The sequence below is a fragment of the Macaca mulatta genome, chromosome 7, assembly GCF_049350105.2.
Source record: "Macaca mulatta isolate MMU2019108-1 chromosome 7, T2T-MMU8v2.0, whole genome shotgun sequence".
NCBI classification, from domain to species: Eukaryota; Metazoa; Chordata; class Mammalia; order Primates; family Cercopithecidae; genus Macaca; species Macaca mulatta.
The window spans coordinates 26,472,926-26,485,947 of NC_133412.1; the positions used below are offsets into that span (position 1 = coordinate 26,472,926).

A 13,022-nucleotide genomic window follows, 5' to 3' on the forward strand; every position below is an offset into this window, starting at 1 on the left:
TGTATAAGTTATTCGAAAGCTCAAAAATACATTAACACAAGATGAATTTTTCAGTAATCAAGAGTGGCTTTGTAATGTGCGCCCTCTGGAGGATAACTCCCTCCTCGTGTGAAGACATGAGTCTGTCAGTCTTACAGATTTAAGACCTGGAATTCCGTTGTGTTTAACATATGAAAATCACTTGATGAAACTAGGTAGTAAGTTTCATAATTACTCATTTACTTCTTAACCCTTGTAATCTAGGCTTGACAACAAAGAAACTGATCAAGCTAAAAAAAAGAGAAATTAGTAAAGAATGAACAAGTCAACCATACACAGAATGATGCTGTGACAGTGATGGCTTCAAAGCTGGGTTTTGAAAGATAAATGGAAGTTTGCCCACTAGACAAAACGAGAGAGGATAAAGAGAATAGTACATGTAGTAACAACACAAACAATGGAAGGTAACTATTTGTTAGAACATAAAAGTCCTTATTGACTCTACCTTCAAAATAAACCTCAAATCTATCCACTCCCAAACCCCCTGGTTGCTACCACCCTACCCTACCCAACTACTTTCATCTCTCCACAAACTTTAACAGCCTTCTCATTCTCCTTTTTAAGTTCTAACATCCTCATGGTTAAGCAGGTGAAATAATTCTCACAAAATATAAATTATCTTATTCCTCTCCTCAAAAATGGTTCCCATTCCTCTTAAAACCCAGAGCGAAATAATCAAAACTTGACTCCGGTGTCCAGCCTTATATCCTATCAAGTTCTCCCTCATTCACTTTGCTGCAGCCATCCTGGCCTTAACTCAATGGCCTTAACAAGTGCCAAATTCTCCCACTTTTATGTGTTATTCCTGTCTCTTTCCACCTCTACCTCTACCTCTCTTCATCTGGTTAACTACTGCATATCATTTCAGATCTCAGCCTAAGGGTATTCTTTAGGGAAGACTTGGAGTAAAGAATCACAGCTATAAAACCTACTCTATGCTTTTGGAAATCAGCTCTTTTCTAATTGTTTTATTAAGTTGGAACAAATACAAACGGATTTACCATATATGATTTATCATACAATAACTAAAATAAAAACTTCACTTAACATCGTTGAAAAAGATAGAGGAATAGCTCGCTGAACCAGAGAATTATTTTTTTTTTGCAACCTAAACCTTCAGAATGCAGCCTTGAACCTGGAAGTAAAATGAAAAGTATTTCTGATTTATGTTGATCACAAAGTAAAAATTCAGAGTCCATTTATTTTTGGTTTCTTGGCTCAAAACAAATTAGAAAAAACAATTAGGTCAGGTTTTGAGAAGAGGAAAGTAGAAGCTGAAAGGTATACATGACAACAGTAGGACTAGTGTTTTGAAGCTTCCTAGCAAATGAGAAACAGTATTTTAGAAAGGGAAGAGATTAACTTCAATTTTCTAGAAATTACTGAACCAATTATAACACTGTTAAAAACAGGATCCTTGACATTTCCTGTCATTTCTCACACAGTGTCTTGTCATTCAGTCATGGAATACTTAAAATAAGACTAGTTACCTGTAACTTCTGGGACCTGATAGATTTCAGATAGAGATTTCTAAACTTTAGATGTTACAACTCCAAAAAAAAAACCAAAAACCAAAAACCAAAAACCAAAACAAAACAATGACTGAGACAAGATTTGATTCAGCCCTCTACATTTTGTGACTATATTCTTTTGGTTTTTCATATCATATGGATTAAGAAATGGCATGTATAATGTTTTTGCATAATTGCAATTCAACTCTTAAAACAAATGTTATTGCTACAATATAAATATACATGAGAATTGGCACAACTGATATTCTACCGATAGACTACAAATAGGCTGTCCCTTGTTATGATCTGCAATGCCATGTTTGTATGGCTTGAACCAGCCATCATGACATCACTAATCCATCATTTGCACCCCACTGCATCAATTATCACAAGCTGTGCACTACTGCAAATTATTCTTCAGTTATTACACAGGCATAATTTTTCAAACTAATGTTTTGAAGTCTTTGGAAGAAAAATTCTATTGTTTAGGTGCTTCTACTATTTATACTCAACAATCATGATCTTTAATATATGCCAGCAATTAATTATTGCTCACACAAATTCAAATTAACAACTCTTCCCCTCAAGGTACTCATGGTCTATTAAGGAACAGATATGCAAACAAAACTGTAATATAATATAATAAATAATAGACACACATACTAAGTCCACTGGCATCTCAAAAAGGAGTAATCAACTACTTCTGAGTTAGAGGAAGGAAAAAGATACCCAAGTCAGGTATAAAAGTATGAATAGGAATCGCCAGCAATGGGGAAGGGCAGCTGAAATAAAGCAATTAATCTGTAAATGCAAGGAAGCTTGAAATAGTATGAACAGTTTGGGCTGAAGCACAGGATGTTATGTAAAGGGTTGATGAAAGATGAACTGGTACTGAACAGAGGAAGAGGACAACAGAAATCTTGCAAGGAGATTGGATTCAATAAAGAGCCTCTAAAAGATTTTACAAGGAAATAATCAGATTTGTGTTTCTGGAAGAGTACTCTGGTAGCAATGAGGTAGTCCATTGGATAATCTTAAGTCTGGCCAGGAGCTGTGAAGGCCTGATCCCAAGAAGTAGAATGAGGAGAAAAGGCAGGGGACACAATAAATGATGGAATAAACACAGAAGATGTTAAACAATGTTAGGGAGGTAAAATAAAAGTGCCCATATGGGCACAAGATAAAGGAAAATAAAGTGATCCATAATGACTATCAAAGTCAACTTCCGAGTTGACTAACACATGATGCCGTAAACTCAGAATAGGAAATCTAGAAGTACTGAGTAAGTATTGCTAAACTGAAATAGTTACGTCAAATGAAAAAGAGATAATAATTTGTAAAAGTTTAAATGTTTTTTTAACAGAAGAGAAAGTGAAATTTTAATTAGTATATAAAGAATGCTTTAAAAACAAATGAAGAGTTTAATATATGAAAAATAAACAAGCACTTGTTTTACAAGAACAGTTGGAAAAGGGATTAAAAATAAAAAAAAACCCCTAAAGTTCAATAATAGTTTCAACCTATTCATGTCCCGATAATTCCCCCAAGAAATTTGTGATCCATCCACACAACCAAAATCTACTCTTTCTCAAACATGTCACATAATTTTAAATCTCTGCTTTGGCATAAACTGCTCTTTTTGCTAGAATTCTAAACCATTTTCCCTCCTAACAACCTTTCTGCTTTTCTCCTAAGATACTTCCCTGCCCTAATACTGCTGGGAAATGTGTTCATTAACTCATCTTAGCATCACTCTTCTTAGCAAACTAAATTTTTTTTCTTCGTCATGCTTCCATATGACATGCATCTCTCTACCATAGAGTTCTGTATGTTAAAACAGGCCAAATTGTGAACTTCTCAGAAGCAGGAACTTTCTTATTCATCTGTGTATTCCGACAGCCTGGGATATTACAAAAGGCTTAGTGTTTGGTTAATTAAAATAAAAGGTGGGTAAACATTCTAAAATAACACAACACACAGCAGCCAGGGTCAATTTTGACTATATCAGGTATGTAGCTACTGCTGAACAGGATCAGTTCCATAGTTCGTTTACTTACTCTTGTATCTATTGCCAATAGAAGTCCTAAGAAATGTACTTTAGGAAAACAACACTTACCATTAACAATGCTTTCTGAGCCTTGTCTAACAGCTGACCAGATGCTGGGCACACTAAAAGGTGTGGGCAGTGTTTCATTATCCTTAAAAACCAGACATGATTCGAATCCTAGGTAGCCATTTATGGTTTAGCTACTGATAAAGTTATGCATTTAAAAAAATTCACACAAGTTAATGGGTGCTGATTTGTTAACTATGAAGTTAGAATTAAAAAAACAAAACAAAACAAAACAACTGTCTGCTGGGCACGATAGCTAACGCCTGTAATCCCAGCACTTTGGGAGGCTAAGCGGGGGTGGATCACCTGAGGTCCAGAGTTCAAGACAAGCCTCACCAACATGGAGAAACCCTGTCTCTACTAAAAATACAAAAAAAATTAGCCGGGCATGGGGGCGCGTGCCCGTAATCTCAGCTACTCAGGAGGCTGAGGTAGGAGAATCGCTTGAACCCGGGAGGCAGAGGTTGCGGTGAGCCAAGATAGTGACACTGCGCTCCAGCGTGGGCAACAAGAGCGAAACTGTTTCAAAAAAAAAAAAAAAAAAGTTGTCCTAAATTTTCAGTGTTCAAACTATATTTCCCAAGTAGAGCTATCATAAAATCACATTTGTGTTTTAGCATCCTAAAAGAGCTACTATAAAACCTGGGCTCTAGTTCTGACTCTCCCACAAATTTGTCCTGTAAATTTAGGTAATCACTCATTCTCTATGCTTTAGTTCCTCTTGTGTCAAATTTGGGGGTTGAACCCTGTAGGAAGTTTCTAATTCCCACTAAGGTCCATATGTTCATTTCGGGATATAATGTACAAGTACAAATTCACTTTGTTGGATAGTTGTAGTTTACAGATTTAAGTTGCCAGTGAAGTCTTAAGTTTATTTTTTATTAAATTTATTTATGCTTATTAAATAATCATTAAGTTTATTATTACTTAAATGTATATAACTTTATTTTATTCTTAGCATGTAAAAGTTGTCTCCCATTGTTTTAGCTATCCTTGTTTGAACCTCTCCAATTTCATTATACAAGGTACACTAATGAGGTAATACAACAGGCCTTTTTGAAAAGTTGCCAATTTAAGTTCCAAATCAATATTTTTCTTTGAAGTAGTAGCTTTAAGGTGCAGTAAAATTATTCCAATGATACTGATATGGATTACAACAAGTAATGCTTCTGAAATCCTCAAGAAAACCAACTTCACCAGAGTCGTGTGTTTGTATCCTGAAACAGCAGCATAAAATTTAATGGCTCAACTTATTTATCAAACCTGATTCTTAATTTTCAACTACATCTACAAAAAGGAAAAAATCTGGCTAGCTTATTTTTTAAAAATAAGCTGCACATTGTTTTTTCAAAATATTGAAAACAGGCCAAATTCTTATCAATACAGAACTGTTTAAATAAAGGATGGTACATACATACAATCAATGCAGCCATAAAAAAAGTAAGCTCCTTGCATACTTAATACAGAATAATCTCTCAGATAAATTAAAAAGCACAGAGCAAGATTTATAATATGCTATATCAATGTTAAAAAAATAAAAAAAGAGAGGATGAATAAGAATCTATATTTGGTTATCTACCGAGAATGGGAACCAGACAGATGAAGAAGAGAATGGAGGAAAAAACTTTGATGCACATATTTTTATATTTTCTGGTTTTGAACCATGTGCGTGTATTATCTATTTTAAAAAGAGTGACAGAGTCACTCTCTGGCCTCTAAAGTAACATTTTTGCTCATCATTTACACCCTGCAACCTGCCCACCCCCAGTAATAAAAGCAATATAGGTTCCCTGTGAAAAGTCTGCCAGATAAAAACAAATTAAAAAAAATTAAAACCGGACGGGCGCGATGGCTCACACCTGTAATCCCAACACTTTGGGAGGCTGAGGTGGGTGGATCATCTGAGGTCGGGAGTTCGAGACCAACCTAGCCAACAAGGTGAAACCCGTCTCTACTAAAAATACAAAAATTAGCCAGGCGTAGTGGCTTGCGCCTGTAATCCCAGTCATTTGGAAGGCTGAGGCAGAGAACTGCACCACTGCACTCCAGCCTGGGCAACAGAGTAAGACTCTGTCTCAAAAAACAAAAAACAAAAAAAACCATTAAAACCATTGATAATTTATTTCCAGATATTTTTCTATATTTTTCCCACCTAACAAAATTGGGATAATATGGATCATACTGTCTTTGACATTTCTGGAACTTAACATTTATACTGGATACATGTTCACTATGTACATAGCACTGGCAATTGACCATCATCTTTCTACTGATCTTATTAAAAGGGTGACAAATACGAGAGTCTGTAAGAGATCCTGTAGCTAAGATTCATTTTCCTCCCCACTACACACACACACAAAAGAAAAAGTAGTAAAAATGCAGAGCATTAAAACTGCTATACCATAAAAAATAATGGGAACATGGGTAGAGCTGGAGGCCATTACTCCTAGCAAACTAATGCAGGAACAGAAAACCAAATACTGCATGTTCTCTTTTACAAGTGGGAACTAAATGATGAGAATTCATTAACACAAAGAAGGGAACAGACACAAGGGCCTACTTGAGGGTGAAGGGTGGAAGGAGGGAGAGGAGCAGAAAAAATAACTATTGGGTACTTGGCTTAGTACCTGGGTGATGAAATAATCTGTATAATAAACTCTTGTAATAAGAGCTTATCTATATAACTAACCTGCACACGTACCCTTGAACCTAAAAGTTAAAAAAAAAATAAATAAAACTGCTATATATTAAGACAAGAAAAACAATACTAGGAAACATTTATTCCCTAATCCCAACGATGAGCTTGACTAGGGGAATATAATGAGGCTCACAGCTGGTCATATATTTAACCAAGTGGAATTATTCTAACTTTTAGACAATGTTTTCCTTGTAATACATTTAAATAATTATATCCAAATACAGGCTGGGCATGGTGGCTCACGCCTGTAATCTCAGCACTTTGGGAGGGCGAGGAATGTCGATCACCTGAGGTCAGGAGTTCGAGACCAGCCTGGCCAACATAGTGAAACCCTGTTTCTACTAAAATATAAAAATTAGCTGGGCATGGTGGCGGGCACCTGTGGTCTCAGCTATTCAGGAGGCTGAGGCAAGAGAATCACTTGAACCCGGGAGGCAGAGGTTGCAGTGAGTCGAGATCACGCCACTGCACTCCAGCCTGGGCGACAGAGCACAACTTCACCTCAAAAAAACATATATATATATTCAAATATATAATACCCTACATATAACAGGACTTACTGAAGAATAATTTTTGGTATAAAGTCAATTTGTCTTAAATCCTTTCTAAAAAGATTATTAGAAGTTTCATGGTAGAACGATTGGACTGTGGAATTAAAACAGTTTATCAATGGCCTTACCTACTTAATGAATGGCACAATGGTTACTATTTAGTATCATGGATCAGCAAATAATCTATAAACCTGTAAAATTAGCATTGCATTAAATGTTATTTATTAGCACCATCGCCTACCACAGATTACTATGTTTAGAAATGCCTGCTTCTGCCTCTAAAAATCAAACAGATCTTAGAACACACATGACCATACATGTATGTTGTATTTCTTTTACATTCATTTCTCTCTTTAAAAAAAAAAAAGTTTGTTTTATTTTAGATCCTTCTTGGGCAGAAATCATTATTTACTCTATTGGGTAAAAACAGTACAGTTTTAGAAACAGAGTTAATTTTTCAGTTGGTATCCTAACTACGTATTTCTACCAGATTGGGGAAGAACAAAGTGATTTAGGGTGTTAAAATATATCAATGGACGACCAATAAAGATATGCTGAGTATCACTGTGGTCAGCAATACTCATGGCTCTCAGTTAACACTTTAACTAAAACGAGGTGATAATCAATTTTCAAAAAAAAAATACATTTTTTATAAAAATAAATCTTGAGAAAGCAAGTCAATTCTGCAGATTTTTTAAAATACTAATAAACAGAAAAAAAAAATCCCAGACAAAATAAGTATTTTAAAAAAAGAAAAACTCTTTTGGCAAAAGGTAAGCATGAAATGGTAACCTCCTTCATTAATCTTTTTTTTTTTTAAATATATGATTTAAGGAAATGAAAAACAAATTACTAAACAAATTTTATGCCACCAAAAGTTTTAACTGTTAGTAAATTAATCATAAATAATTTTACAATTAGACACCTGATGAGAGACAGATGGGGGAGGAAGAGTTATTTAATAGAATGCTAGGGGAAGAAAAACAAAAAACCCAACAGAAAACTCCAACATTTCATTTTATTATGTAGTAGTGCAAAATCTTACTTTAAGACATAAAAGTTAAGACACAGCTGGTTGTGGTGACTAACACCTGTAATCCCAGCACTTTGGAAGGCCGGGCGGGGGGCGGGGGGGGGGGCAGATCACTTGAGGTCAGGAGTTCGAGACCAGCCTGACCAACATGGTAAAACCCCGCCTCTAATAAAAACACAAAAAATTAGCCGGGTATAGTGGCAGGCGCCTGTAGTCTCAGCTACTAAGGAGGCTGAGGCAGGAGAATTGCTCGAACCTGGGAGGCAGAGGTTGCAGTGAGCTGAGATTGTGCCACTGTTCTCTAGCCTGGGCAGCAGAGTGAGACTCCGTTTCAAAAAAAAAAGTTAAAGCAATTATATATTCAACTTCGTTATACTGCTCATGTAGTGTAGGCCCTAAAAGGCTGGGAAAACATGGCCAAGTTAAAACATTGTATGTTTAATAAAAAATCTTGCAAAAGTTAATCAAGTACTTCACGAGACAAAAAGATTCTCACTGCTATTACTATATTACATTCTCAAAGATGATCAACTTAATCACAGCGCTAATAAGTTATGTATCCAACAGACTATTGTTTAGGAAGGAGATAAGCAGAAACATCTACAAACACAAACTAATAATACAAATGCAATTTCTCAAGAGATGACATACAGCTGGGCACGGTGGCAAGTGCCAGTAGTCTCAGCTAGTTAAGAGGCTGAGGCGGGATGATTGGTTGGGCCCAGGAGTTTGGGCCCAGCCTGGGTAACACAGCAAAATCCCATCTCTAAAAATATACACATGCGTAAATAAATAAAGAAGACATACAAGTGGCCGACATATACATGAAAAAAAAAAGCTCAATATCACTACCATCAAAGAAATGCAAATCAAAACCACAATTAGAATGGTTATTCATCAAAAAGACCAAAAATAATAGAATGCTGGCAAGAAAGTGGAGAAAACAGAACTCTTCTACACCGTTGATGGAGATGTAAATTAGTATAGCCATTATGGAGATTTCTCAAAAACTAGAAGTAGAACTACCATAAGATCCTGCAATCCACTCCTGGGTTTATCCAAAGGAAAGAAAATAGGTCTATTAAAGGGATACCTGCACTCCATGTTCACTGCAGCATTACTCATAACAGCAAAGACAGGGAATCAATCTAAGTGTCCAGCAATGGATAAATGGATGAAGAAAATGTGGTATATAAACATAATGGAATATTATTTGGCTATAAAAAAGAATGAAATCTGTCAATTTGCAGCAACGTGGATCTGGAGATTTAGGTTAAGTGAAATACGCCAGGCGCAGAAAGACAATTATCACATGTTCTCACTTAGATGTGGGAGCAAAAGAAGTTGATTTCATGGTGGTAGAAAGTAGAATGATAGGAAGGGTGTGGGGGGAAAGAGGAGTGGGGAAGTAAGAGAAGTTGGTTAATGTGTACAAACCAACAGTTAGATAGAAGGAATAAGTTCTAATGTTTAATAGCGGGGGAGGGTGACTATGGTTAAAACGTATTTTATATTTCAAAATATCTAGAAGAGATGACTTTAAATATTCCCAAGACACAGAAATGATAAAAACACAAGGTGATGGATATACTAAATACCGACTTGATCATTACATATCCTGTGCATGTAACAAAACCCCCCATAAATATGTACAAAATACTATGAATCAATTAAAAAAATACAAGCACATTTAAAAGAAACATTTAAAAGAAAACACCTGTAATATGAATAAACAGGTAATAAGTAAAAATGGATAGATACATATTAATGAACTGAAGTCACTGCCTACAACTGGCTTGCACAAACTAAAATGTAAGGTAGAAACCATAACTATTAGCGAAACCACATTTAACTTTAAAAATTATAAAAATCTCTACTATGGCTTTCAGATAATAGCGAGAATTTCCGTTCTCCCTTTTGCAAAGTGTGCCTTATTTTAAAATGCAAAAAACTGAAAATACACACGAAGTTATAGACTAATTCAAAACAATGTATTAATATTTTGACAATCTCTGGCACTTAAAATGAGTCAGACGTCCCAAAACATATATTTTGTAACTTTATGATAATGCAGCATCACCATAAAAGAACCATATGAAATACCCCCAAAATAAAGAAACAAAGCAAAGTTGACGTTAATTCTGGGTCAAGATAATTTTCAGAGTTTCCACACGATGTTTTTGAACAGCAAACGTTATTCAAACTTGTAAATCCATTAATAAATGAAGCTCTGAATCTTTAAAAATCTCCATTCAGTCAGATAAATTCGTTTATTTCTATGCTGTTGCTGTTTTAAACTTTGTATACTGGAAAATTTCTAAGGGAAAAGCTATGGGTTCAATTACCTTACACCCGTCCCCCAAAAACACCACATGCAAAACCTCCTCCTCAGCTTTTCTTTATAAAGAACTAAAAAAGTAGTTCAACTACCTTTTTTTCAGTTATCCTTGCTCTGAACTCTCCACTACACACTTACCTCGGACCAAAACCGGCCCTGGACAAGACTATCTAAGCTACGTCTCTAGGAGACTCACAAGTTGCGTTTCGACGTCAGGCCTGGGAGCAGTAAGGACCCCCCAGTTTTCAGACTTCTCCTAGCATTTCGCACATTTGAACGCTCAGTTCAAGCGTGAAGAAGTGGGGGCCCGAACGCTGGGCCCGAAAGGGCAAAGCCAGGGCCTACACCGCAGCATGGTCACCGAGGCGGCTCGCGCCGTGGGGAGGCATGAGGCACAGAGACCGAACGCCTGGGGCCGGGGCATCCGTGTAAACCGAAGAGGCGCTCAGACTCGGAGCGCAAGGCCCGGGACCCCCTTCGCTGCCTGCTTTGACCTCCCTTCCCCCATGCTGGAGAAGCAGGGCCCGGGCCCGGTGCGGGAACGGGGAGGAGGTAAACCAGTCCTGTCACTGCACTGAGAGAGGCTGGAAACGGCACATGCTCTACGGGGAGAGGCCGCGGCCGGTCCAGACCGGACCCTGAAAACTAGACACATCTCCACCCCCAGAGTTCCATTCCCTGCGCCTCACCAGGTCGTAGTCCTCCTCATCATCGCACATGAAATCATCCTCCATGTCAGACATCTTGGCCGGGAGGGGGAGGAGAAATTGGAGACAACCTCCTCCCACAATCCTCCGCGGCTCAGAGGCGTCAGTCTCAGCTTCTTTCCGCCTTCCCGTCCCTCTTAGAGGAGCTGTTTCCTGCTGGAACCAATTATCTCGACCTCTAGATGATTCGCTACGACTCCAAAAGAGACTGCACCGCCCCCCTTTTCCTCCGAAGCGGTTGGTGCCTTAGCAACTAAACCTAGCAACTGGGACATCGTCAGGTGCTGCGGGTCTCAGCCAAAGGGCGTCAGAAACTGCGCTCGTAGCGAGCAGTTTCCAGCCTCCTGGGTAAGGGAGCAGTCTCCTCCCTTGCTTCGGACTCCGGAAGCGTCTCATTCCGGTGAAAGTAAGAGACAGCTTAGGATCAGAAGCCTTTCGCGGAGAAAAGGCTGACATGCCCGTCCTATATGACAGGTATTATTTCTGCTATCATTGTACGTGTGCATTTAGCCCACACATTGCGGTGGGTGTTCCTAAGATACTTGGAGTACTTTTCAGCAACACAGTTTACACTTAATGCTTGTTATATTTGTAGCTGACAAAACAATTCTATGGATATCCCAAATTAGGTATGCAGCTATCAGTTGAGTTGCCTTAAATCTTACTTAGTTGTTCAACGAATTATAAACTTACCTTTACAACCCTTGGGACCAAATTAAGGTAACAACGACTGGTTTTTTAAAAAAATACGTTACTGTGAAACCGAGGGCACCATGTTATGAGGAGATGGGGGCTGCGGTGACTCGCGGGATAGGAATTTCAAGAGAACCGAGCGAACGGGAAGTCGGCAACAAGAATCTCTCTCCCGCTCCCAGGCACCCCTCTACCTACAGCCTCCTGTCAGAGCGGATTAGAGTCTATCAGGAAATGAAGGGAGAGATTGCTCGTAAACATGACAAGCTGCTGTCATTTCTAAAATATGTGTATGTTGATTCCAAAGATCCTCTGTCTTCCGTGCAGGTGGAAACTACTGAAACACATCAGGAGCCAAAGGAATTCAGATTGCCGAAAGGCCATCACTTTGATATGATAAATATTAAGAGCATTCCCAAAGGCAAAATTTCCATTGTAGAAACATTGACACTTTTCAGTAATCATAAACTTTATCCAGAAACATGAACTGCTGAGAAAAGAGTGCAAGAATATAATTTAGAACAGAAAGATGTGAATTCCCTTCTTAAATATTTTGTTACTTTTGGAAGTGTCCTGAATCCCTCATTTAAGTTTTCCTTTCCAAGTTAGGTGTTTAGTTCATTCTTCATATGTGATAGTGAAAGTAAAAGCTTTCCTGACTCTTAAGACTGACATTTTCTTGTTAGGGAAAGAGACTCAATCGTAAGGTAGACTAACAATATTTCCCAAATAAAGGCACATAGGAGAAAATAACGAATCAATAGAATCTAATTAAAATTACTACCCCAGGGAATAAGAAGTATTGAGGATTTATTTTATTTTGAATTGGTTTTAAGTATGGAATAATTGCCTTTACAGTTATAAAAAGTAATTAGTGGTGTTTACAAAATGTTGGGAATTTCTGCTTTGATAAATAGGTAAGTCCCATGGCCTTCAGAGAGGGAGGCAATAGTGGAAACTTTCGAAAAAGTAATTTCTCTGGATTTAACATGGAACTAGAAAAATTTAAAGAATAATTAAATAAAAAAAACCATGGTAAATGAAATTTGGGGATTTTATACATAGTTTCAGATGTTAATACTAGTTGAGAGAAGAGAGAAAAAATAGCAAGTAGAAGCAGACAACAGGATCATTGGAAGGGACCTGAGAAATTGCTGCTTCATCCATTTTAGCAAACTTATTAGTACAGCATGTACCAGTACTAGGATCTTGAGTAAGAGTGTGTGAGTTTAGCTCTGCCTGATATATTACTACTTGTGGGATCTTTGGGAGACTATATCCTTTTTGAGATTGAATTTCTTCTATAAAATGAGCATAATGCTGCCTTGCTTAAATTTAA

General features: G+C 37.4%; 2 protein-coding genes and 1 pseudogene across 4 annotated transcripts in view; 2 read left to right on the forward strand and 1 right to left on the reverse strand.

The window, feature by feature from the left end:
* Positions 1-11,099, reverse strand: part of COPS2 (COP9 signalosome subunit 2) — a 31,610-nt gene extending 20,511 nt beyond the window's left edge. The window contains exon 1 of one of the 2 annotated variants that reach the window (NM_001193601.2): positions 10,973-11,099. In NM_001193601.2, coding sequence (NP_001180530.1) covers positions 10,973-11,026 — 54 coding nt within the window. In that variant the 5' untranslated portion in view covers positions 11,027-11,099. The remainder of the gene's footprint in view (positions 1-10,972) is intronic. The other variant, XM_015142200.3, reaches the window with a different exon arrangement.
* Positions 11,100-11,241: 142 nt separating this feature from the next.
* The window catches only part of GALK2 (galactokinase 2), a 178,124-nt gene continuing 176,343 nt past the window's right edge, over positions 11,242-13,022 (forward strand). For both annotated transcript variants that reach the window (XM_015142222.3, XM_028850902.2), the window contains exon 1: positions 11,242-11,464. In XM_015142222.3, coding sequence (XP_014997708.2) covers positions 11,445-11,464 — 20 coding nt within the window. In that variant the 5' untranslated portion in view covers positions 11,242-11,444. The remainder of the gene's footprint in view (positions 11,465-13,022) is intronic.
* On the forward strand, positions 11,639-12,292 carry LOC144329690 (NADH dehydrogenase [ubiquinone] 1 alpha subcomplex assembly factor 4 pseudogene; annotated as a pseudogene).